The sequence below is a fragment of the Prionailurus bengalensis genome, chromosome A2 (assembly GCF_016509475.1).
Source record: "Prionailurus bengalensis isolate Pbe53 chromosome A2, Fcat_Pben_1.1_paternal_pri, whole genome shotgun sequence".
Taxonomy (NCBI): Eukaryota; Metazoa; Chordata; class Mammalia; order Carnivora; family Felidae; genus Prionailurus; species Prionailurus bengalensis.
Genome location: NC_057348.1, coordinates 69,148,764 through 69,176,259, shown reverse-complemented (window position 1 = coordinate 69,176,259; position 27,496 = coordinate 69,148,764). Strand labels below are relative to the sequence as shown.

The 27,496-nt window shown below is 45.0% G+C and overlaps 1 protein-coding gene across 1 annotated transcript in view; it reads left to right on the top strand.

Moving 5' to 3' along the window:
* The window catches only part of VOPP1 (VOPP1 WW domain binding protein), a 111,406-nt gene that overhangs the window by 55,908 nt on the left and 28,002 nt on the right, over nucleotides 1-27,496 (top strand). The window contains exon 3 of the mRNA XM_043588488.1: nucleotides 23,229-23,306. Coding sequence (XP_043444423.1) covers nucleotides 23,229-23,306 — 78 coding nt within the window. The remainder of the gene's footprint in view (nucleotides 1-23,228; nucleotides 23,307-27,496) is intronic.

Sequence of the window (27,496 nt, the reverse complement as noted above, 5' to 3'; positions counted from 1 at the left end):
CACCTTTAAACCATAGCTTTCTAAGATATTGCCTGGTTTTATCTCCTTTATTAAGAGTCCCGGGGCACCTGGGTGGCTCAGTCAGTTAAGCGTCCCACTTCGGCTCAGGTCATGATCTCACGGTCCGTGAGTTCAAGCCCCGCGTCGGGCTCTGTGCTGACAGCTCAGAGCCTGGAGCCTGTTTCAGATTCTGTGTCTCCCTCTCTCTCTGACCCTCCCCCATTCATGCTCTGTCTCTCTCTGTCTCAAAAATAAAATAAACATTAAAAAAAAGAGTCCCATGAGGGCAAGGACCAGGAGTTTTGAATATTTGAACAACCAGTGCCTAAGATAGTGCCTGGCACACAGCAGAGACCCCCAAATGTTGAGTGGGTGCATTTCCTTCCAGTCCCCGCCATCAGGCCAGCACTGACTTCTGCAAGCCAGTTCTCTGGCTGGCAGGCTCTTCACTGGCTGGAAAGCCTTCCTTCAGAATTCCTTCCTTCTTCCTCATTTTGGCTCTGATATAAAATCTTTGAGAGTCTTCACACAGTCTTGTGTGCCCTGTGAGTGCTCCCAGGATGGGCCACAACCTGTACATTTATTTAACCCCACTGGTTGCCACAGTGCATGATACTGGCTGTTTACTTTCATCTTGGCACAGTTTATTTCCTGCCTGTTGATTCTCCCGTTTTTATTTCCCATGTTGTGGCACCTTTTCCTTAATCATAGACTTTAAGTGCTCCAGGGTCCAGAAGATCAGGGTGCAAATATTTGTTCTATAACTTTCTTTTAAATTGAGGTGAAGTTCACGTAGCAAAATGAACCATTGAAGTGAACAATTCAGCAGCATGTAGTGTATTCACAACATTGTGAAGTCCCTGCCTTTCTCCAGATCCACACATTACAGTCACTCCACTATTATATAGTGGCCCTTTGACCTTCTCAGTTAGCTTCTTCTTGAAATGCGGACATGAGTGTTGACCTGGCTGTATAGCATGGGCCTGTGTATGGTCAGCACTGAAATCATACACAAATATATACACACCCAAGGCCAGCTTGCATCTCCTCTGTGTGTGTATACAAGGTTGTTTCTTCTACCAACTGAGCTTGCCACTTCATTGCACCAGCAAGGTATTTGACACAGGTAAGATTTCTTCCCTACTTTCCATCAAGTTGGGGTAATGGTGCATTTTTATCCAAGAGGAGTGAGGAGAAGTGGCTTGGATAAATTCTACTCCATCCACATTTATGCTGCTTAAGGATAGATTTGCTACAGGCCAGATGCTAGGCACAGAAAGAGCACAACCCCAATTAGAAGCCCTTGGGCCTATGGAAGACATGGGGAGCACGGTGTTCCCCAGAGCCAACTGGATCCATCATGGTTTCCATGGTGTTGGCACAGATGGTGGTGCAGGTTAAGGTGGCTTATGGCCAGCTTGAGCTCGCCTTCACAGGGAGCCTGAATGTCAAGAGCCAACATCCAGGCTGTGCCGTGCGGTCTCTCCACTGGATAACCAGACCTGCCTCTCGTTTAGTGTGCAAGGTACGGCTTGAGGGGCTGAGATGGCTGCACTCTGTTCATTCCATCCACAGACATGTGTGGAGCCTCTGCCAGCGTGTCTGTTGCTGGGATACAGCAGTGTAGGGCCGGGATGGTGCCTGTGCCCCAGGGAGCCGCAGTGTAATCATGTGTGGCTGAGCAGTTCTTTTTGAAGCACCTTTAATATTCAATCTAAAACCCATGAATTGTAACAGATCTCACTTAAAAAATACATTCCTGGTATCTTCTACCTTTCATTTCTTGTGGGTATAGTGCTTTGTGTGAAATTCTTCAAAGTACGTAATTCCTTGACGATATGTAGACTCAAGATGGCGTCCTCTTATTCTGTGACAGGACTTTTTCCCCCTGCAGAAAATATATTCCAAACAACACCTCTGTTTTGTGCTTACAATTTATCATGGACTGCATTAGGGAGAGGACATTTAGTTTGCAAACTTGTTTTAGAGATTTTACTTTTGCATTTGAAATCTGATTTTGTTTATCTCACCAGAAATCCTATATGGCATCCCTACTTTCCCTGCCTCTCTGTGTGCTTCTGAATTTTATTCCAGCACTACAGTTACCAAGCTAATAGAGGCTATTTTTTTAAGTTAGTTAGGTTTCCACTGTAGCTACCTAGACATACATCTGTCTCTCTCTGCCTCTCCCTTCAGTCAGTTTTTTTAATTTCTTGCACTTGTGTTTTTCTTAGTGCCTGTTGAGCTAGAAGTCTGCATACATAAATGTACAAACAAAACATTACCCTTGTTTTTGAAGAGCAAGTCCCTTGGAAATCCGAACAGAGAAGCCACGCGTTTCAGACTTCCTATTTTTTTTTCTTTCCCCCTGCCCTTCACTCTACTACCTTTCTTTCTTGTCTACAGGCTGCCCTTCCAAAAGCCTTTAATTAAAATGTGCCTCTTTTCCTACTTTGGTTCAGGGCTTCCTTGTCGGTCCTCCTGGCAACAGGAGCTATTTTGAGCCACTCAAAATAGCTGGGTGGTCATGTGGACTCACCGAATCCAGTTCCTTTGCTTTCAGTCTCCACTTGAATTGTTCTTCTGTCAGGGGCTTGCTCACACAACCCTCCCCCCACCCCCACCCTCCCGCTTTGTCTACACAGCATAAAACACCATGAGAGCTGCAGGAGGCACGAGGTGGGAAGATAAGGGAAGGTCCTTGCCAAGAAGCATGTCCCCGGGTAGAGGCAGGCACAAGGCCACACACATCCAAAGGAGCACTCTTGTCCTCCCTATTTGTTTAGAGTCCAGAAAGTATGCAGTCAGAGGTGGCATTTGTCACCGAAGAGTCTAAATGCAGTGTCACATTCTGGAGCTTGCTTTGATGCCCAGGTAGCGGTAGGAGGCACTGAATTCCTTGTCGGGTGCCTGGGAGCTGGTGTCCTGTCTCAGGAAGTGTACCCCCTGCTCCTGAGGGTGCGGAAGGACAGTCATGCCGCACAGGAGAGCTAGTTCTGGGCCCTCCTGCTCTCACCAGCTGAGCAACCTGGCCGATCACTTGGCTTTAGGCGTTCTTTCTCCTGTTAGAAAGTAGCTGTGGTAATGGTAGCTACCACATTCAGTTGCAGTGAAGGCTGACACTGCTGTGCATGTTCATAATGTGTGTATCATCACTGATATGGCTTGGGGAGGGTCGGGGGTCTGTGTCCATAGATGACATCATGGGATCCCTGACTTCATATACAAGGATTGCTGCCCCAGAGGGACAGGAAGACTGGATGAGCTTGTCTCACTGTGAGACATGCTCTTGATGACTCTCAGAAGGGCCCTTCCCAGCCTGGGTCCCATATCCAGAGGTTGGCACAGGGCGCCCTTGGTGCTGGATTGAATAGCATCATGGCCATAACCAGCCCCTTCCTGGGCAGTTGTGGGGGAGGACCTCGCGGATCAGGAGCAGTGTCTCTCCTCTGTTCAAGCTCTTTCTGCTGAGATTTGCAGTCTGAGGCTTGTCCCGGAGACTCTCTTGTCCTCAGTCGCCATCCATGGACGGACATGTATCTTCAAAACCAGAGGTGGGAGACAGCTGGCAAAGCAGAAGTAAGTGCAACATGTTCCATGGGCATGTAGATGGGTAGGTTTCCTAGGGTGGGGCCGGGGACCTCAGGGCCTCCTCCAAAGTGGACAGTGGTGTACGAGCCTCGCATGGAAGGCTGGCAGTGCCTTACAGCACCAGCTCACTGTATAATGGTCACCAGGATCCACCCATATTTCCATGTCTTCTTCAGACCAAGACAGAGTAGAGCGTGTCCCCGTGTTTTCCCACACTGTAGCTGACACAGGGTCCTCTAAAATGTCAGGGGAATTGTGAGGGAATTAATGACAACACAAGGACTGAAAATAACAATAGCTGACATGTACTGAGCGCTTACCATGTGCAGTGACCTTTCTGAGCTTGGCATATGTGTGATCTCCTTCAGAAAGCTTTTGATAGTGGCCTCTCTTCCTTTATCTCTGTTTCAGCTGAGGGATGTGTATCCTTCTCTGGTCCTTTGCTACCGTGTTCCATCATCAGACTTACTGTTGCCAAAGTAAAACATTGGTTGTCTCCTTCCTCCCTAGCCTGGGAATCTTTTGAGGGTATGAGTTCTGTCTTGCTGATTTCCATATCTCTGTGCTAACACAGGGCCTGACACAGAAGGTGTTTGGGGCACATTTAGTAACTGAAACAAATGGTGGGGGGTGGAGAAGGCAAGAGTGAATCACCGTCAGTCTTTGGTGATGGAAAATGTTTTAGGGACTGGAAGACAAGACCTTCTCTAGTCCTACTCTGCCATTAGGTTGCAGTGTTATTGTGGGCAAATCTGACTTTCTTGAGTCCCAGTTTCCTATGCTAGGTAATCTCGAAGGTCTCATCCTGCTTATTCTATGACACCTACTTATTCTATGGCTGTCTGTGCAGAGTAATTTACAGCATAGAGAATAAAAGGTGAATGACCGAGGAGGCTTATGTATTGTAGCAGAAACAGCATACCAATGTGGGATGGATTTCAGCATAATAAGGGTCCACCCTTCCTGCCAAATACAAAACAGCCACTTAATATTTTCTTTCAAAGCAACGAGTCATTTTTCTTCTTCAGGTCTTAGTATTGACACAACAGTAGGAAAAAGAGGTTAATCACACAGTCAGCCAGCAGGATGGATCTAGGCGCCTGTGACCACTTACTGTTTCAGATTCTGAGGTTCCTAAGATATCTTCCTAGGAGGTGCTGAGCTGGAGCTTTGCGACAGTCATGTGTGTGAATACTTATTCAGACAATGACTTTTTTTCATATGATTTTAAACAGGCCAGAGGAAGCTGGTCATTTACATGTGCATGTTTCCTGGTCTTTATGAATAGAAATGAATCTAGTAATCCCTTCTGGAAAATTGAGGGTACGTTAAAAGTGAGTTGGGTAATCTTCACTAGACAACAATGATTTTGAAGCAAGATAACCTAGTGGCCCTCTGGATAGCTGGCAAGTGGGAAAGGTTTGACCCAAAGGTGGTCCTTGATTTATCTGTATTTTCATAGAATATTAAGAAAACCTCAAGACCATACCTATCCAGTTTTACAAATGAAATAACTAGCAACAGGAGAGGTTAAGCCATTAACCTGGGTTTATGGCTTCTTTAAGGATCTTTTGCCGAGTGGTCACATCTGTGGCTGGAACAGAGGTGTAGAGTATTTGAATTCTAGATGTTTCTTTTACTCACTTAGTTTAGTTTATTTAAGTTTATTTATTTATTTATTCTGAGAGAGACAGAGAGAGTGATCGGGGGAGGGGCAGAGAGACAGAGGGAGACAGAGTCCCAAGCAGGCTCCACACCTGTCGGGCTCACGAACCTCAAGATCATGACCTAAGCCGAAACCACAAGCCGGATGCTTAACTGGCTGAGCCACCCAGGCACCGCTTACTCACTGATTTTCGTTGTGGGTTCAGATCAAAGAGAATCTGGGGAAATTTCTCAGAAGTCACCTCCACTGAGACTCGAGGGAATCCACACCGTACCTAGCTCAAAGGAGAAAAGGAAAGGGAACAGTGTTTTGGTCAAATACATGGAAAGTGTTTTGGTCAAATACAAAAGATAGAATACATGAAAGAGAATTAGTGAGTACATCATCAGGGTCATGCATTAATTCCTCTAACATGTATCGAGTCCCTGCTATTTCCACACCACCATTAAAGGGGCTGGAGAGTGAGTGGGAGGGACCATGGGACATAAAGATGAGGGAGCCAGGACCTGCCATCCCGGAATTCATGGTCCATAGCTTATCCAGCAGCAGCATGTGCCCAGCACTGGGGAGCACTGGGTAGAGGTCATTCTTTCCAGTACTGCTCTTCCCTTGTGACCAGGCCTTTTCAGGCCCTGTTCCCAAGTCTCCCATTAGAGTGTCAAAACTTCTTTTAAAGTACTCACATTACCCTGGTTTATTGTGTCTCTCTAGGTTTATTTCTCTGCTGTCAGTAATTAATGGTCTGAGTGCATGAAGTGTTATTTGCAGATGTCACATCTATATCCTAGAAACAGGATGTGGAGAGCCAGAAACAGACCAGGTGGGGCCACCTTAGCTGCCTGCTAGACTTTTAGGTGCCAAGGTCATTTCCAGGGGCACTGAGACATTCCAGGGCCACCTCCGATCATTACTAGGCACTGGTGTGCACCACCCTCCCTATTGTGTTGTCAGACCCTGAGCCTGATGGAGTTTCCTCTCTGTGAGGTCAGCTGGACTCCATGTGCCCTGCTCTCCTCCCAGCAGCACTGGGAACTTGAGGGATGTGCAGAGTGGAAAGAAGTGTGGGGTGAGGGAGCAGGCGTGCCTCCTTCACCATGTAGTCCTCACCCGCCCCTTGCTGTTCTGCCATGATGAGGCAGCTGAACACAGCCTTTACTTAGCAGCCTTGGGAGGGGGAGGTGTCTGGTCTAGTCTGGGGACAGATACTCTAAAGAAGAATTTTTCTTCTTCCTCAGTTCTTATTGTTGGGCTTAGCAAGGAAGATTCTTGGTGGAAGTTGGCATTTTCTTGTGCTCAGAACAGGGAGAAAGATTTCCCTGATTATTCACCCTTCACATCTCTAGACTCCTGCTGTGGTCTGAATGTTTGTGTTACCCCAAAATTCATATGTTGATTCCTAAGCCCCCAAGGTGATGGTACTAGGAAGTCAAGCTTTTGGGAGGTGGTTAGGTCATGAAGGCTGAGCCCTCAGAATGCTTTTTATAAAAGAGGCTCTGAAGAGATCCCTTGTTCCTTCCACCATTGAGGGAAGACATAGCAAGGAGGCACCAGCTATGAACCAGAAAGAGGGCCCTCCTGGGGCGCCTGGGTGGCTCAGTCGGTTAAGTGTCCGACTTCGGCTCAGGTCATGATCTCACAGTTTGTGAGTTCGAGCCCCGCGTCGGGCTCTGTGCTGACAGCTCAGAGCCTGGAGCCTGCTTCACATTCTGTGTCTCCCTCTCTCTCTGCCCCTTCCCTGCTCATGCTCTGTCTCTCTCTGTCTCAAAAATAAATAAACAGTAAAAACAACAACAACAAAAAAAAAAGAGGGCCCTCATGAGAACATGATCGTGATCATTGATCTTGGACTTGCCAGACTCCAGAACAGTGAGAATTAACTTTATGTTGTTTATTAGCCAGTGGTATTTTGTTATAGCAACCCAAATGAACACAGACAACCCTAAAATGCCTTATTTCTGTATATATTGGGTAACTTGATTTTTTGAGTTTACATATTGTATATAGTCCTCTGAATCCGTATACAAAACAACCTCATTATTTTTTATAATAGAGTATTCCCTGGGGAGTCACTGTAACCCACACATTTCCCTGTAATCATTGTATGTTCAGGTAGTGTCCATTCTGTTTTGTTTTGTTTTGTTTTGTTTTTACTACTGAAGGTCCAAATTCCATTTCTAATTTTTTAAAATTTAACATGGTATTCATAAATAATTAAAAAAAATTTTTTAATGTTTATTCTTGAGAGAGAAAGTCAGAGCATGAGTTGGGGAGGGGCAGAGAGAGAGAGAGAGAGAGAGAGAGACACAGAATCTGAAGCAGGCTCTAGGCTCCGAGGTGTCAGCACAGAGCCTAATGCGGGGCTTAAACCGATGAACTGTGAGGTCATGAGCTAAGCTGAAGTTGGATGCTTTACCAGCTGAGCCACCCAGGAGCCCCTTTTCAAACTTCTTTGTTGAGAGATTTTATCATGAACAGATTTTGCATTTTGTCAAATGCTTTTTCTACATGTATTGAGATGATCATATGATTTTTATCCTTCATTTTAGTAATGTGGTATATCACATAGATTTGTTTGTGAATGTTGAGTCTTCCTTGCATTCCTGGAATAAATCGCACTTGGTCATGGTGAATAATCCTTTTAATGTATTGTTGAGTGTGGTTTGCTCATATTTTGTTGAGAATTTTTCCATCTAAGTTCATCAGAAATATTGGCCCGTAGTTTTCGTATTTTGTAGTGCCCTTTGGTCTGGTTTTGGTGTTAGGATAATGCTGGCCTCATAGAATATATTTGGAAGCTTTCCTTCCTCTTAATTTTTTTGGACTAGCTTGAAGAGAAGAGGTATTAACTTTCCTTTAAATGTTTCATAGAATTTACCTGTGAATCCATCTGGTCCTGGTCTTGTGTTTATTGGGAGTTTTTTGATTACTGATTCAATTTCATTGCCAGTATTGGTGTATTCACATTTTCTCTTTCTTAGTAATTTCAGTTTTGGAAGATTGTATGTTTCTAGGAGTTCATCCATTTCTTCTAGGTTGTCCAATATGTTGACATGTAATTTTTCATAGTAGTCTTTTACAATCCTTTGCATTTCTGTGGTATCAGTTGTTACTTCATTTCTGATTTTATTTATTTGGGTGCTATTTTATTTCTTGAAGAATCTTGCTAAAGCTTTATCAGTTTTGTTTACCTTTTCAAAGAGCTAGTTTTTGGTTTCACTGATCTTTTCTATTCTTCTAGTTCTTTTATTTCTGCTCTGTTCTTTATTATTTCTTTCCTTCTACCGACTTTGGGCTTTGTTCTTCTTTTTCTAGTGTCTTTAGATATAAGGTTAGATTATTTACCTGAGGTTTTCCTTATTTCTAAATGGAGTCCTATAATTTCTCTCTTAGAACTGATTTCACTGCATCCCAAACATTTTGGATCATCGTGTTTTCATTTTTATTTGTCTCCATGTATTTTTTATTTCCTCTTTGATTTCTTCATTGACCCATTGGTTGTTTAATAGTATGCTGTTGATTCTCCACGTTTGTGTTTTTTCCATATTTTTTCTTATAATGGATTTCTAGTTCATACCATTGTGGTCAGAAGAGATGCACTACATGATTTCATTATTCTTCCATTTGTAGATTTTCGTTTTGTTGCCTAATGTGAGCTATCCCAGAGAACGTTCATGTGAGCAAATTTTTAAGTAATTCACTTGGTAGCAGAAATGGATTTGCACAGACACAGGGCTATTCTTTGTAAAATTCCATCTAGCATGATGTGTTAAAAGATAAACTGGGGCATATTAGAAAATGTTAGAGTTTATTTGTGTAAACATCCATCCAAATTGGGCAATCCCATAATGGAAGTTGTTAGGAGCACTCTACCAACAGGAACTTGGGGCAAGGATTTTATAGAGAAGCAAATCAAGGAAATTATTTAATGGGCTGTAATGTAAGTGGTTGCATTATTTGGGAGACCCTAGCTGTCTATTTGTGAGTGGTTCTTAACCTTGAGGCATTTACAGGAATTGACTCTGGCTTAGGTTTTGGTTTGCTTACATAGGCTGTGATGCCACCTCAGCTGATGGCCTCTTGTTTGATTATCTTAACAGGTGTTTTGTGAATTTCAGTGCAAATTGTGCTCAGTGGTATTATGCAATCTTATCATCCACAAATCCAAACGGTTCTGAGTTCTCCACATATCTGGTCCCAGGAGTTTATAGAAAGGATTTCAGTGTGCCCCACTACTTGATAAACATCTCTGTACATACTATATCTTGATATGCTTGAACTTATTTTTGTCATGGGATGATTTTGCAGAAATGTAATTGTGTTACCAAAGGTTATGCTTATGTTATATTTTAGTAAATACTGCCAGACTAGCCTCCCCAAAGCTCTCATGATATAATCAGCCAAGAATGTATGAGAGCACCTGTTTCCAGCCATCTTCACCAGCACTGGGTGTCATATTGTCATCAAAGTACCCTTTGTACTCTGAGTTCATGGTAGTTAATGTGCTATTTTATCTCGAGGAGTCTCCTTTCTACTGCATTGTCACTTTTGCTTAAGGCCAGGCACTTATGATGTGCCTGGAGCCATGGTAGGCACCTGGGCAGTACCTAAAGGAATGACATAGGACTGCTCTTAAGTTCGGGGTCCCGTATGGAAGACAGATGCTGTTAACGATGAACAATAATACAGTACGTGATGAGAACTGTATCAATGGAGATCTAGCAAAGGGGGAATCATGGTGTATGGGGGAGAATTAGGGGTGGTGTTAGGGAAGACTTCACAAAGCTGACCTTTGAAGGGTGAGGAGCAGTTTCAGAGGCTTTAGTGAAGTGTAAGGCATGGAAGTATGAAGATGCATCATATATTTGGGGAACCACAAGTCTAGAGTTCAGGGTGCCTGGCAGGTGGCAGGGGATGAGGTGGAAAAAGGAGTGTGAGGCTCATTGAGAAGGGTCTAGTGGAGACTTCCTTCTGCACAGTGCATCAGCTTGGTCTGTCAGAAAGCTGTCAGGACAGTACACGGCTGAGAGCCATGTAAATGAGGCAGTTGTTGTCTCAAAATGAGGAGGTTATTGCTGTAGTCAGGGCAAAATATGGAAGGTCTGACCCTATGAAGACAGCTAAAGAACACAGTGGTGGGCTGGAATGGTATTTCACAGAAGAACCAGTGTGGGAATAAAGGGACTCAGTTACTCAGAGGTCTCCATTTGGGCAGATAGTGAGAGAGATCATGCAAAGGACAGGTTTTAAGGAGGGATTTAGAAGAAGAGGGAGTAGAGGATGTCAGCTATGTCCATGTTGAGTTTGAAGTTCTTGCAGAACATCCCAGAAGCGTGGATCGTGGGAGCTTTGTTTTTGTAGCTCAGGAGGGAGTCCAGAGATAGAGTGTAGATTTAAGAGTTCTGAGCATATAAATAGGAGTTCATCACCCAAGTAAAAGTAAAGCTGAGAAAGTAAGCCAGGTATCATCTTGACTCTAATTTTTAAGATTTTTGAGCTAATTCGCACTAGAGTCTGTCTGCTTTAAAGATTGTAATGGCAAATTCTTATCATTCCATTTGTATTGTTATGGTAGTTCTATTTAAATAAAATGACATGTATTAACAGATTTAAATTCTGTAAGATCATAGGACTTCACTTCTGTTTTTCATTTTCCATGTTAATTCACTCTTCTTGCCAGAATTTAGTTTTCCAGTCTGAGAGTTAATCCAGAGCTAGAGGAATAAGTCCTTTGGTTTTCAGGACAGAGTTGAATGAAACTGATTTTAAGTGATCAGATCCTTTCTGTCTGAAAGGAGAAAAGAGGAGAAACCTCTCCCAGAAACACAAGGTTAGAGTCTCCGAACTTGGAGTTAGCAAAAGTCAGCTGTGGTTTCAAGCCTCCTGGTCCATTTTACCTCATCTCCTCACCTCAACAGTGGGCGCAAGTGCTCTGAGGCATCAGCGATTCAAGGGCTACAGGGCAAGGGAATGAGCCCTTTGTAAGCCATTTGGTCTGTAACTTTTAGGACTTATCATAAGCATTTATAGTGTTTTCTTCCGTGGCAAAAGTAAAAATTCCCTAGGTAATCCCCATATGCCACCCTAAGGACAACCAGTCCTGGTTTATTCGAGATGTTTTCTAGTAAAAGATGTGCCTCTGGAGAAACAACTCATGGGGCAGCTGTCCTTCCCACCTTCTTCAGAGCCCAGAGATGGTTGACTTTGCCATGGGGTATGTCAACCAGATCAGAGTTAAAATATCATCAAAGTAGGACCTTGTCTCAACAGATAGGCACAGCCCTGCCTGTCAGGGACACAAAGTCACACTGGGAAAGAAATGATACTGACATATCAACAGTCAACTGACATTGACAGAAAGAATGAACCATCAGCTCATCTTCAAATCTGTGAAGTTTTTGTCTTGACAGCCAGACAGATGAAAGGCTTAAAACGTGTGATTGGAGAGATGAAAGTCCTTTAAAAAAAAGTCTTTCTCTCACAGATATTCACTATCGAAACTGATCTGAATATGTGTATTACTTTGATTGTGATGATTGTATCACAGGTGTTTTTGTATGTCCAAACATCTAACTGCATGCATTAAATATGTGAAGTTTTTTTGCATAACAATTATGCCTCAGTAAAAGTGCTTTTTTAATTGGCAGAAAAATAAAAACAATAAACCCCACCACATGCACGCACTCACATGCACAAGCACAAACTCGCACCTTACTCCTGCTCTCTTGACTGGGTGCCGAGAAAGGAGGAAGAGACAAGAGCTCTCCAAATTTAGATCCTTTGGCTCTCAGTCCTGGCTGTGTACCAGACTCACCTGAGAGGAGTGATTCACAACCAAAAGGCATGGGTGTTTTTTAAAGCTACCTGATGGTTCTGGAGAACCATTTTCCTGAGTGCTCAACACAGAGTGTGAGCACTTGGAGAGCTAGGTGCTCCCCCTGGACCTTGTCCTTCCCTGTTTGCAGGGGAGACTTATTGCTGTTTCATTCAAATGGAGAACTTTCCCATAGTAGGTTGGGGTCTGAAAGGCAAGCCAGAGCTATGATCTGCCATGTTATGCCATCCTAAGGATGAAAATGCAAAGTTATATTAAATAGTATAATATCATAAAAAAGCTTGTTATAGGAAGGTAGAATTGATGGTGACTAATATATTTTAGGATGACAGACTCAATTTTGGGCAAGAGATGGCTGTGACTCATTGATATGCATCTGGAAGTGATGCTTCAGGGAGTTGGTGGGACATTTCAGGAAGATACCTTGTTTAGGAGAGAAGAGGCAGGACTACTCAGGATGTCGATATGCTTAGGAAGCAAGCAGCCCACCGGGCTGAGGTTTTAAAAGGGCATGTGCAAAAGATGAAAAGTGAGCTCATCACCCAGGGCATTTGCTCGAGAAGGGGGCTCCTAGGTGGAGGCTTCAGGAGAATCATCTAGAAGAGATTATTAAAGGGATATTCTGTGATCATCTGGAACTAATTTGGGTTTACCCCTCTAATGTCCTGTGAGGTTGGGCTCATTCTTTTCAAAGGGACCATAAGACTGGGAGATCTGCAACTTGACAGTGTGCCTCAGTTTCATGGGGACATTTAATAGCCTCTCACACGATAGCTCAGCAATGAGACAGGGAATTCTGCTCTAAATGGGCCAGGTGGGTGGATCTGTAACTGGTGTAAGAGCTGTCCCTATAAATTAAGATTAATAAAATACCAACATGGAAGGCAGCTCTAATGGAGCTCACCATTGGCTCCGTCCTCAATACTTTGTCACTGATTTGAGTGACAATATGGAAGGCATACTGTAGCAGTCACACTCACAAGCTGTAGGGAGAGGAGGTCTTGGATCCTTTCTTCCTTCCAACTTCCTCTTTATTATAAGTGAATATATAATTCACATACTACTTTCTTTTCATCCAGGCACTGGACGCTCTGAGTGGTCAGCATATAGGACAGCTGGTTAGTGTCCTAGAACCCACTTAGCGCTGGGTCTGGGTGCTCAGGTAGCCACTCCTCCTGCCATGGTGTGCAATTTCAGTCCACACCCCTGCCCCCCACCCCCACATCCCACGCAGCTAGGCCAGGACTCATTTAGCAGGGTGGGTTTCTTTCTTTCTCTTCCTTTGATTTTCTTTTTTATTTAACTGTAAAATACTTGGGGTTTATTATTTCCTCTTTATTTATTTAATTTTATTTTTAATTTTTTTAAATTTACATCCAAATTAGCATATAGTGCAACAATGCTTTCAGGAGTAGATTCCCTAGTGTCCCTTACCCATTTAGCCCATCCCCCCCTCCCACAACCCCTCCAGGAACCCTCAGTTTGCTCTCCATATTTATGAGTCTCTTCTGTTTTGTCCACCTCCCTGTTTTTATATTATTTTTGTTTCCCTTCCCTTATGTTCATCTGTTTTGTCTCTTAAAGTCCTCATATGAGTAAAGTCCTATGATTTTTCTCTTTCTCTGACTGACTCATTTCACTTAGCATAATACCCTCCAGTTCTATCCACATAGTTGCAAATGGCAAGATTTCATCCTTTTTGATTGCCAAGTAATACTCCACTGTGTGTGTGTGTGTGTGTGTGTGTGTGTGTATGCCACATCTTCTTTATCCATTCATCCATCGATGGACATTGGGCTCTTTCCATACTTTGGCTATTGTGGAGAGTGCTGCTATAAACATGGGGGTGCACGTGCCCCTTCGAAACAGCACACCTGTATCCCATGGATAAATGCCTGGTAGTGTAATTGCTGGGTCGTAGGGTAGTTCTAGTTTTAGTTTCTTGAGGAACCTCCATACTGTTTTCCACAGTGGCTGCAGCAGCTTGCATTCCCATTCCTTTGATTTTCTTACTCTAGGCAGCCTGTCAGGCTTTCAGAAGATCTCTGGTTCTAGATTTCAGCATTAAGGTGTGGCAAGAGTCCATTTGATGTTGAGGCCCAGGCCTCATTGTCCACCTGACCTTACTGGGCTGTTATTGGACACTGCCGTGCCCTGTCATCTGCTGTGGGAGCACTGTAGACAGGAGGAACACAATGGGCTGGGTGAGGTTGCACATTCCCAGGTCCCAAGAAAACGTGACTCCCATTCTTCATTTAAATGACAGAAGACTCAAAGGCACAGTGAATGCTTAGAGTGACAGAATGAGGTTCCGGAAGCTCCTGACCGACTAAATAACAGACCAGATTTCAAACATGAAGTTTGATTAGAGCTAACTATTAGATCCTATATTTAGGTCCTGTAGCCCCTACTGTACAGGATGGGAAGATACAACTTACTGAGTGAAAAAACTGGAATGTCGCTATGATTCAGCTGGCTTAAAATATTGGTACTAAGGCTGCAGTAAGTGTACAAATGAGAGTGAATGGACATTCTTCCTGAGGATAGGAAACTGAGATTGTACCAAAACTATACTCGATATGTTCCTGGAGAGAAGACTGTGGAAACCGTGAGGATTCTTTCAGACGTTGATGGGGCTGCTTATTGTGTGATGGCCCTGGGAGGTGGGAATAGGACCAATGAGGGCCAGACGTGGACTCTGCCTGAGGAAGAATGCCCCAGAATCGTGAGAGGCATGCACCTCAGGAGATCCTGCAGTCGTGAGTGGACAGTCTCTGTGGGAGGGGGTGGAAGGGGAAAGCCCGTCCCATGCTGCGGTCAGAGGGGGAAGTCCTCCATACAAGGAAGGCACAGAGTTCTTCAAGCTCTTGCAAGATGTGTCAAGGAGATTTCCCAAGGGCACTGGGTGGGCCAAGGATTAAGCTGACCTCTGCTTTGTCCCTCACCCCAGAGTTTCACTTGCCTTTTGGAGTTTTCTCCAAACCTTGTAGGCATGTGTTTAGTTTTTCTAAGGAGTCCTGTTTCTCACAGGTTAATTGAGGGTCTTTGATAATGTTGAATGTATTTCCTGATTTGAACTCCGTAAGGCTTCAAGCATCTGCCATGTGCTTTGCTCTGTGGGAGCAAACAAATGATAATAAAAGGAGTGTAAGAGGAAGGCTAGCTATCAGGATACGTACAGCATACAATTGAGGAGAGCAGACCACCTGTCAAAGTAAGACAGTCAGGATTGGACAAGGGACATGCGTTGTACTGGCAGAAATGTAGAAGGAAGGGGGTGGTTTGCTGAGACTTAATATAGCAGGTGATGGAATAGATTGGAATTTTAAATGAAACAGTGTTGACAGGAAATTACTTAAAACTCCAAAGTTTTCATTTGTTAGCAATGCCCTGTTCTTTATTTAACACCAAAAATAAATTAGCAAACCCCACAAACTCCATTTCTAGACCCCCACTCTGAACGCTTATTTTTGTTGTTCCTCCAGATGCTGAGATGATTTTCCATGAGTCAGCTTAAAATTATTTTTTAATTTTTATTTAGTTTTGAGAGAGAGAGAGAGCACAAGTGGAGGAGGGTCAGAGAGAGAGGGAGACACAGAATTGAAAGCAGGCTCCAGGCTGTCAGCACAGAGCCCAGTGCGGGGCTCAAACTCACGAATTGCGAGATCATGACCTGAGCTGAAGTCGGAAGCTTAATTGACTGAGCCAGCCAGGTGCCCCACCATGAATCATTTTCAGTATATATTACCATTTTACACCACATGAAAGGGTTAACATATGAATATCTGGCCTGTTTTCTTTACTACAAAGATTTTGTGAGTTGATTAATGTTGAACATTCCCTGCCCCAGTATGTTATCCTTTTCTGCCCTTGAGATTTATGTGACTCAACAGCAAAGAAAAAATATGTCCAGTGGCCAGACCCCTTCCCTCCTGGGCAGTGCCGAGTGTGACATGTGCTTACTTCTTAGACTCCTGAAACTCCCAGAGGAGCCATTCTGTTCTATTTGCATTTAATCGCTACTATGACACATTTCTAACTTTTGGCAGATGTGTTTCCAGACATATGCTTCCTTTTACATTATGTATCCTCAGGACCTCACTACCGATCCTTTACTGGAGGACAGGCTAGACAGTCTCCTTTTATCTCTGCAATGTACTTAATAACAAATTAACATCCATGTCTCTGATCTCATGAGAAATGTATGTTTGGCTCATGGATACATTGAAGAAGGCCTGGCTGACAGGAAGCTCGGCCAGGGACCCACTGCAGCTGGTGGACGTGCTGTTTCCACACCTCTGTGGCAGCAGTGTGTGTCTCTGAGTCTAAGCTTGAAAGGTGGATACGTTGAGGAGTGAATTTAGTTAAAAGTCCCATTCGTTCTTCTCTATTGCAAGTCTGAGGGGAGGCACACAGAGTGGAACAAGAAGGAAAATTCTCTTGTCTCTGTCCGGACTTCCTCTGTGGCCCGCACAGTGAAGGTAATGAGTATAGTTAGTCTTGAGCGGGCTTTTGGAACACCAGTGCCATTTGAGACTTAGGCACTAGACCCGATGTGTCAGACGATGGCTTATTTAGTATGCTGGACTGCCTGCTAGTGTTTCCTACTTTTTTATTCAGCTCAGCGTTACATTTAACATTCCTTTTGTAATCACAGCCATTTGCAATGCCAATAGGTGTGTTCTTGGGGCCCTACTTTACCAGCAGGTCCACAGGGAAAAAAAACAAGTAGCAGAAAGAAATGGGTAAGAGTGTCACCCCATGGGTAATTGCGTGCTCCTTCAAGAGTCTGGCACTCGCCAGTATCCACACTGGGAGCCAGTCCAGGACTGCAGAATGAGCAAGAGTATGTTTGGACTGAATGGGTCTTCAGCTAAGCAAGGGAGCATAAAGGATGCTCTGTTTTGAGCAAAGAAAGCAGATAATTAGTTGACCACACATATTTGCTGCTAGTGTTCCAAATTTGGATCCTGAAAAGTAAGAGCACTTAGACGTTGAATCTTGATAACAGAGAGTAATTTGAATTAGGAACTCAAAATCATTATGCTTCTGCCTTCATTCTTGGGCTGAGGGGAGTGTGTGTGTGTGTGTGTGTGTGTGTGTGTGTGTAGAATTTGAGACAAAGGCTTGTAGGGGTTCTTGTCTTACATGTTTTCTCTAACCTGGGAAATAGGATGCTGCAGGGCTTAGGTTTCAAAGTAGCAAACGCTTGCTCATAAGTACAGCTCTGGAGGGCAAGCATTTTATCAAATTCAGCTCTTGAAAGACGATCATTCACCAAATGTTTATCCCTATACCTACCTTCCTTCTTTAGACCAAGTTCGTGTTTACCTGAGTTTAGCTGAGTCTGCCTTCAGCTCTGACTGTGCCTGAGGCAGCTCTGGTTATCATTAGGGGTAAAACCCGGAGAGAGATACACAGGAAATTTCATGGCAGCAAAGGCGGCAGAGCCATGGAGAGCAAGTATTCTGAGCCGGGAAGAGAACAGTCTGATTTCTCCCAATCCACAAACATCTGCCATCTCTGTTCTCTACCACTCGTCAGCCACCTCCTCCCTTCGTGGGGTGCTCATAAGCAGGCAGGTGAGCAGGGGCCATTCCTGCTGGAGGGGGCCTTCCTGAGAGTTGCATCTTCCAGAATTGGATCGTTGCAGGGCAACTTTTAGTAGAGTTGGGAGCAAAAATGCAATAGCCATTTGACCAGTATCACCCAGGCAGAAGTCATGGGGGACCTGAAAGGACCTCACCCCAGCACCACTGCCAGCAGGAAGTGACCTTCTGGTTGGACCTGATGCTGCCCACAACCTACCAGCAGGGTAAAGAAGCTGATACAGACACAACACAACTTGAGCTTGTCCACTTTTGGGGCTTACACAACAGAGCTTTGAGGAAACAGCCTTCGTGGTGCAGCCTAGTACACACATGTCTGTAAGGATATATATGTGGTCAAAAGAGAAGTTTCGCAAAACACTTCTTACATGTGATGTCTTAGGATTTCTTTAAAATCGATCTTTGCCTCTGTAAAATGGATATCACAACCTAATAACCTGATTTCACAATCCATTAGTCGGTCACAGTAGCTAAACAACACTGTTCTAATGTATAATTTATTACGGCAGCATGGAGAGTCCTTTCCAAACGAACATCATACTTTTACCTAATCTCACATCTTACTGTATTATTTCTATCTGTAATGATTAAACTACCTGCTAATTGTGGAGAGTTATTGACAGAGAGTGGTACAGGCATTTGGGGGAATCAATATGCTGTCCCTAGTTAAAGCACACTAAAGAGTGGTCGCTGAATTTCCATCTGTCGCCTCTGCCCCAGGGACTTCCTGCTATTTACCCAGGGATTCTATGCTGGTCTCTGTTTCTGTGGTCTTGCTGAGTTTCCCTCTTTTCCCTGTCACTTCCTTGGGGCTTGGTTTGCCCTTTGGGAATGGCTCCTGCCACGTTAAACTTGCCCTTCACCTCCTACATTTTCTCAGCCTCTTTTGCTTTCTTAGGCATCTCTTCACTGCTCTGCTTCTCTCTGCCTCTTCAGCTGGTTCGTTCGCATGAGCTACATGATTGTGGACTCACTGTTAGTACAGTCACCACACATCATCACTGGGATGGCTCGGCCCATAGCAGCTTGTAAAAGCAGGGCCCAGGAAGAATGGGCAAACCAAGTAGGGATAAAGAAGTTACCCTTCGGTAATGGAAGACTCCATATTACCTACGAGGCAGTGTCTGTGCTAAACACTTTCCTGGAATGCTGGTCAAGTCAATTCTTGGCTTTAGCAGATAGTGCCCTGGACTTAAAAGACACACTATCCCTAATGCCTTGTTTCCCGAGATTATTTCAAACATGAGGCTAATAATACTTACCTTGTATATAGAAGCTTTGGGTATTATGACAGTGGTAAAGCACCTCGAAGTTCTCATAACCTGTGACCTTTGTCCTTACTTGTCTTAGTATTCTGTTGCTACGTGATAAATTACTACAAACTTATTACAGTAAAACCTTGGATTGCAAGTAACTCGTCCTGCAGGTGTTCTGCAAGACAAGCAAATATTCCTAACAGATCTTAACTTGATAAACAAGTGATGTCTTGCAATACAAGTTGTACATGATGCTGAATGCCACGTGATCACAACTGAGCCAGTGGTTCTTGAAATTTGTTTTGATTGTACGAGTGCTTTGGATTACAAGTAGGTTTCCGGAATGAAGTATGCTCACAAACCAAGGTTTTACTGTATATTTATTTTCTTACAATTTTTATAGATCACAAATCTGGGCATAGCATCTATGAGTCCTCTGCTCTGGGTCCCACAAAGCTGAAATCAAGAAGTTGGCTGGGTTGTGTCCTCATCTGTAGCTTGGGGTTCTGCAAGTTTGTGCAGGTTGGTGGAGTTCAGTTCCTTGTGCTTGTCGGACTGACGTGCCAGTTTCCTCATTGGCTGGTTGGTGGTTGCAGTCAGCTCCTGGAGACCACCCTCAGTCCGAGCCATGTGTCCCTCTGACAACACAGTAGCTACTTCTTGAAGCCAGCAGGAGAGCCTTAAATAACATACAACCTTACATAATATTCTCTAATCATGGGGGTGGCCATTTCATCATATTTGTAGGACCCTCCGCACTCTAGGGGAGGGGATCGTGCACACCACATACACAAAGGGGTGAGAATCTTGGGGCCATCTTTGAAACCTGCCTATCACATTATCACATTGATCATGAATCCAACATAATTGCTGAGGATTATCTTTACAGATGCATGATAGAAAAGAGTTTCATCTCTTTTCATTTACAATTAATTGTTTGGACTCCACCTACCCTAAAAGCAAGAAGTCCTTTTTCTCCCTTGAATGCTCCCCTCTTTCTCCACACAGATGCGCGTGCATGCACGCGCACACACACACACACACACATGCACATGAGCACACACATATTGGTTACCCAGGACCATTGAGATTCTTGAGGAGGAGGGCTCCACGGGGTCACCGTGGATGATGCTGTGCATCACATTAGCAGAGGGTGCTGTTTGGGCAGTGCTGGGTCCTTGCTGGTCCAGCCCTGGCCCAGATTCCCTGCCCCACCCCCAACCCCCTGAACAGGGCCATTCATCTCCTCTCACGCTCGATGCTTAACCACTCTTCTCCACAATGCAACCACAGTCCCTGTGCAACTGGGACTAGAGGCGCAGCAGGTCCAGCCACCCCAGAGCCACACTCCTCCACCACTGAAGCCCTTGTGCTGGCCCAGGTCATTGCCAGGCTGCATTTCTGTGTGGTCTCTGCTCAGATGTCACCTTCTCAGTGAGTCATCCCTGAACTCCTTGTTTAAACTTGTGTTATTATCTACTGCCCCCTCTCCCTTGCTCTCAGCCTACCAGCTCTTACTTTATTTTTCACCATGGTGGGACTTACTGCCATCCAACACAGTTCATGTGTTTTTTTTTATTTATTGTTTGCCTCCCTTTTCTAGAGAGAAAGCTCCTCCTCGGCAGGGACTTCTGTCTGGCTTTTCATTGTTCCATCCCTCACGCCCCATCCCAGGATCCAGTGCAAAGCTCAGCTCCTTAGTAGCACCTTAGTGTGGCTTTTTATTTTATTTTTTTTAAACATTGTTTTTTTCAACGTTTATTTATTTTTCGGGCAGAGAGAGACAGAGCATGAACGGGGGAGGGGCAGAGAGAGAGGGAGACACAGAATCGGAAACAGGCTCCAGGCTCCGAGCCATCAGCCCAGAGCCTGACGCGGGGCTCGAACTCCCGGACCGAAAGATCGTGACCTGGCTGAAGTCGAACGCTTAACCGACTGCGCCACCCAGGCGCCCTGGTGTGGCTTTTTAATGGATGCATAGATTATAAGAACCCACGGCATTTTTAAAATTTATTTTTGTTTAATTTTTTAAATATTTATTTATTTTTGAGAGAGAGAGAGAAAGAGCGTGAGTGGGGGAGGGGCAGAGAGAGAGGGAGACACAGAATTGGAAGCAGGCTCCAGGCTCTGAGCTGTCAGCACAGAGCCCGACACAGGGCTCAAACCCACGAACTGTCAGATCATGACCTGAGCCAAAGTCGGACGCTTAACCGACAGAGCCACCCAGGCACCCCTAAATTTTTTTTTTTAATTTAAGTATAATTCATATACAGTGTCACATTAGCTTCAGATGTACAATATGATGATTCAGCAATTCTATACGTTACTCAGTGCTCATGAGAGTAAGTGCACTCTTAATCTCCTTCACCTATTTCACCCTGCCCACCTACCTCCCCTCTGGGAACCACCAGTTTATTGTTTGTATTTAAGAGTCTGTGGATTTATTTGCCTCTTTTTTCCTTTGTTTGACCAGCAGCATTTTTAGACACACACTTCAGTGTTCTACTATGTGTTGATTGATTAAGGCAAGTTAAACAGATAATCTTATGTCACCGATGGATGGAAGCATCTCATGGAAATCACAACAAGTTCTACCTAGTACGTAGAAGTCTGTGTTTGTGGATTATGGGAGGACTGGATGTGAAAACATCTGTATCATATGGAGAATGAGGTACTGGTGGTGGAGGTGACTGGACAGGAGTCTCTCAGATAAGTTTTGTCCTTGAAATGATAGATTTAGCAGCAGTTGGGTGCTGGGTATTTAAAAAGATAGACACAACAGGGCTCCTAGGTAGCTCACTCAGTTAAGTGTCCGACTCTGGGTTTTGGCTCAGGTCATGATCTCTCCGTTCAGGAGTCTGAGCCCTATATCGGGCTCTGTGCTGATGGCATGGAGCCTACTTGGGATTCTCTGTTGCCTTCTCTCTCTGCCCCTCCCCTGCTCACAGTATCTCTCTCTCTCTCTCTCTCTCTCTCTCTCTCTCTCTCTCTCTCTCCTCTCTCTTTCAGAAATAAATAAACATTTCAAAAATAATAATAATAAAATAAAAACATGGACTCAAGCCCTGGGAGCCAACCAAGGAGAAACGGCATAGGAACTCAGGTCTGCTGAGTTTCACTATAACTCCTAACTCTCCGTCTTAACTAATCTTTGCTAATATTTCCCAGGGAGCTATTTTCTACACAATTATGCATAAAGCAAACCAATTTGTACCAGAATTATCTACAGATTCAGTGTCTAAGATCCTGGATCAAATTGTGTATTTCTCCCGGCTATTTTTTAAAAGAAGAAAGTCGGCAGGAACCTAGATGACAAATACATGATCATCCAACATTACTGAGAAACAGTCCACCTTCTCCCTTTTCCCCACCTACTGCCACATGGACTCAAGTCACTGCAGTGACAGTTTCTCTGTAAATACCAAGGTGCAGAATCAAGGGGCTTCAGCTTTCATAGTCGTCTCTCTTTTCCAAAAAAAGGGGGTGGCAGGCATCTTATAGGAAGCTGGGTTGACTCCTTGGAGCCTGCACTGAGTCCTAAGGGCCTGGACTGGGCAGCTATTCTAGGGGAGGAATAGCCCCTGAGCCCCACCCACACCCCACAGGGCCCCAAGCCTCAGGCACCGTGGAGGGGAGGGGGCAGCGAGACAAGGACAGCCCTGTCAGCAGAGTATATAAGGATGCAGCACTATAAAGGGATCCTGCCCTCCCACCACTTTCACTAGGAAACTACAAAAACTCAGATATGGGGAAACTGAGGCTTGCAGAGGTCCAGTGACTTGCCAGAGTCCCATAGCCATTAAGTGGCAAGACCGGAACTAAACTTGCTAATCTGTCTGACTTCATAAGCTCTGATTTGAACCTCAGGGGACTTGCCAGTGCCGTGCACCCAGCTTTGGACCATCATCAGGGATCGAGCGCTGAGCAGGGTCTACAGCATGTGGACATGGGTCTGTTGTTGAACTTCCTTCCCATTGCAGCGCTGGCGTGACTCATGCTGGCCTTGGTTCACAGGCCCCACCAGAAGGGAACCATTGTGATTCAGCATCTGAAGATGGGTAGTGAACCCGGCGCTTTGAATCACACTGACCTGCACTGGCCAGATCCATCTCTGCACCTTCTGTTTGGGCCACCAGACAGCACTCAGTTCTGGTTGGTGACATGCAGCGGTGGTGTTTCTGCCCGTTGCCCTGAGTCGGCCTGGACCTCATGAATGGTTCGGCCTTCCTTCCGACCCAGGACACTGACCAGCCTCTGCCCCCTCTCTCCTACAGATGCCGCCCTTACGAGGACTGCTGTGGCTCCAGGTGCTGTGTGCGGGCCCTCTCCATACAGAGGCTGTGGTATTTTTGGTAGGTCGCAACCCCTCCTGGTCTCGAATGCTTTGGTCTACCACCCACCCCCCAACGGCTCTGCCAGCCTCAGTATTGTCACGTCACCTTCACCTGAGGTTTTGGTCTCGGGGACAGCCTCTGTCAAGCACACAGGTATGTTCAGGTTGCCTCACCGAGTTTGCAGAAAGCTTGTTCCCATTTTCACAGAGGGTGGCTGGAAAGAAGAGTTCGTCTTTGGGAGGTAGGCTGGAGGACTGTTGTTCTCCAGAAGCTGCTGTGCCAGTTTCTGAGATGGAGCTGAGGATGACTGTCCGAAAGATTCAGAATTAGCCGACTTGCGATCAAGTCTGTGCTGCCTAGAAGTCATTCCCACTCATGGTGTCAGCTGAGTAGATAACTTTCAGGACAGACAGCCTGCATCCTTGTCCCTCTTCCAGCTCTCCTGGGGGAAGTCTGTAAAATCTACCTTGAGAGGGGATGAGGGAGTGACGCTGACGGAGCATCCTGGAAGGGGAGAGGTGCAGTTTCCATTAATAACAGGATTCCCCAGGGGATTGCCCTCTTTAAAGGGTGCCTGCTCAGGGGTGTGTCTAAAAACGTATTTGAGTCTATAGTTGAGACACTGCTTCACATCTCAGGGACGGCAGGGTGTGAGTGGGAGAGGATGTGCCTAAAACCAAAAGAGCATTTCCTGCACCCACACGCCCTCTCCTCTGCTTCACTGCAATGGTAGTGTCATCCAGGCAAGCTCCACAAAGGGTTAAGCCTTAAGCTTCTCTATGACTTTTAGATTCTGACATCACTGACTTCCAAAGACATTAAGACTTTTACTAATAAGCATGTTACAGCAGCCACTTGAAATTTTTTGTGAGGTTTTGTCTTTCCCTTCTGACAACTGTTCCCAAGTTTGATTAGGGAAAATGCCAGTAAGTGGGATTCCACATGTCACGTTGTCTTTGATAGGAGAGCCTGCTTCCATATCACCATCACCACCTCCTTGATGGGGCATTGGCCATTTGGGGGCTCGACTCACCTGTCACATCGGGCCCTGGCCCAGCCCCCCTTAGGGTTGGCTTGGACATCCCCTGTCTTGATGTCACTACCTCTGGCAAGCCCTCCTGAACCAAGTGCCATGTTGGTGCCTAAAACTCTATAATAGAGGGTAATTTTTTTTAGCCTAAGATCTTCTGAATGTAAACATCTCTGAGTACACTTCAAGTGAAGTGGGCCAGTACCAAAGTAGGGACCGGGAGGATCAGGATAGTTGGTATTTCAGAGCTTTGCCTAGTTTCATGCATGCTTTCCCTCAGAACTTTCCTCCATGGGGCCTTGTGGTAGAAGGAGACAGGACTGTCCGGGGCAAGAGTCCTGAAATGCTTAGGAAGTTATGCCAGGTTAGCCTGAAGCACCAGATGTTCCTAAAAATGAAATGTTCCTAAAAATGAAAAAAAAAAACTTGTCAAGATTTAGGTATCAGGTGATTTAAAAAAAAATTTATGTTTATTCATTTTTGAGAGACAGAGAGAGACAGAATGAGAGTGGAGGAGGGGCAGAGAGAGGGAGACAGGATCTGAAGCTCCAAGCTGTCAGCACAGAGCCCAATGTGGGGCTTGAACCCACAAACTGTGAGATCATGACCTGACACGAAGTCAGACACTCAACCAACTGAGCCACTCAGGCGTCCATCAGGTGATTTTTTTAAAAAATTGAGAGTGCAGGAGAAACATAAGGGCCTAGAAGCTAGAGCATCTTCTGTTGGCTTTCCCAGGAAACTTTACCTGAGCCAGCAGTCAGGTGCCTATTAGAGGCCAGCCAGGGTCACTTATCAGAGTTGGGACACATTGGTAAGACAGTATGCAGTGAGTGAGCAGGATCCCTGCACAGAGACATCTTATGAGTGCCATCAAACAGGGAGTGCCAGATGACAGAAGAGGAGATTCTGACAACAGGTTCTAAAGTGGGGGTACATCCAGAGAACAGCTGGAGATGTGAGTCTGAGGTGCCCCAGCTAAAGTCAAAGGATGCTTGGGTCCTGGCTCCTGTGCATTCCTTCTCTCAGTAAACATGAAGGGTCTCGTACACACCAGGGTCCCATGGAGAGGCACTTAGGGTAGTCAGGCTCCTAAAAGAAGCAGGTGTCTAAATAGGTAATTCTATGTGGAGGGTTTTAAACTGGTGTTCTGGAAACACAGGATGGAGCCTCTGATCCCAGAAAAGTTGGGAAAAGCTGCAAAGCTTCTGACTGGGTGTCAGAGAGGGTGTTCTGTTCAAAGGGACCAGCATGTTGATGGGACAAGGAGGTAAGAAGAACCAAGGTGAGAGAATGGCAGGAGAGTCATGTGGGAGGCAGGTGTTTGTGGAAGCATAGGAGGATAGGAATATGGAGCTGGACATAGAAAGAAGGAAGGGCTACTCTCCAACCTTGGTCCCACCTCGTTTTTAAGGACTTCTGTCTCCTTACCATAGAACAAAGGTTTTGGAGAAGAATGCTTCCAAAAGTCCCCCCAGTTCTAAAATCTTGAGTAATCTTTGACCAACACAGTCTGAATGAAATCTTCATGGTTTGAAGAACTAGACCAGTAGCACCCTTGAGTAGAGCTGGAAAGTACACTATGAAGGAGTAAAAACCAGCAGGGTTATTGTGTGCGTGAGCCCTGCCGCTGGGGGCTCCCACCCACCTGGGTCTGCATCATGGTTCACCTGATGCCTGGGACGTGCATTCAGGGAGAGAGCTGCTGTGCTGAGTGCTGGGGGGAGGGCAAGAAGGGATTGAAAAAACACACTGAATTGAAGAAACCAGATTACTTTGGATAATGGAAAAGGCATGAACTTCCTCTCTTAATCCCCGTAAAGCTTCCAAACCTGCTCAGCAATGAAAGGGAACATCTAGAGGACAGTCAAGCTTTAGTGCTTCAAAGAACAGCTTTTCTTACTATACTCCTCTTTTTCCCCTTCCTCTCTTTCCTTGTTCTATAAGCTCATTTTCCTGACCCCTTGTCAGTTTCTCTCTTAAAATAAGTTCTCTCAGACCAATATTTCAATGAGGAATGAATCTGATGATTGATACCTAAGCTGGTAGTCAGTCTCCTACCTTTTGACTTGTTCTGCCCATGCCTGGTACTTACTTGGTCTCTGTTAGTCTAAGGTGCAATATCAGATGAGGTGCCTCAGTATCATTCATATCTGGCTAAGAGAGAAGAATAATCCCATGTGATAGTGGAACCAACACTGTGGCCTGTCCCATGGAAGAGACCCCTATCTCAGATTTCTTGTGCATTTTCCAAAACCAGGGAGCCCATCTCTTGGGAGTGAGTGGTAGCACTGTTTGAAAAGCACTATATACCCTGTACATAAACCCTTACGCACAGTCAGTCTCTCTGTGCTCAGATACTTACAGTTCAGCCCGCTGTTGAATGTAAGATCACCATTGAGTCCACCCCAGGGAAGTTAGTCTTAAGAGCCGAAACAGTTCCCTTTGTGATTCCAGCATCTCAGTGCCGAGATGCCAGGCCCCTGCACAGTGGGATTCTTTGGTATCCCAAGACAGCAGCCCCCTCGGCCTCTCCCCCGTCTGCGGCCCACAGCCATCCTCTGGGCCTCTTGCTGACCCAGCTTCCCGCTGGCACACATGTGCTGTTCTTTCCACCCAGAATGTGCCTTCCCTCCCCTTCAACTGGCCTCTTTCTTTCCATCCTTCAGAACTAAGCTCAGATACTGCTTTGAAGGAAAAGAAGTTTTTTAGGTCGCCTCGCTATAACACATACCCTTGTTTAAAACCTCTTGTTGCACTGAATTGTACACGTAAAAATGGTGAAAATGGTCACTTTTACATTATGTATATTTAACTGTATACACACGTGCACTTGCGTGTGCGTGCACACACACGCACTTACGACGGCACCTTTGGTTTTCCTTCTTAGCACTTACCAGAGTTGTAAATCAGTGATTTTGTAAATTTGTTGTTTGCCATCCCCCTCCTCTATCACAATTCAGGTTTAGTGGGTGGGAAGGGACTTTACCTTACTCTCTATAATGCGCAACATGGTTCTAGGACCAGAGCAGGTGGTTCAACATTATTGAATGAATAATGAACTAGAAGACAGGTCCGATAGCCACAATTTCAGCCCTTTCCCAAATCATTTCCTGACCGACTGATGGACTTACACTTAACATCGTATTCATATTCTTAAAGACTTTATCGCCTCCTT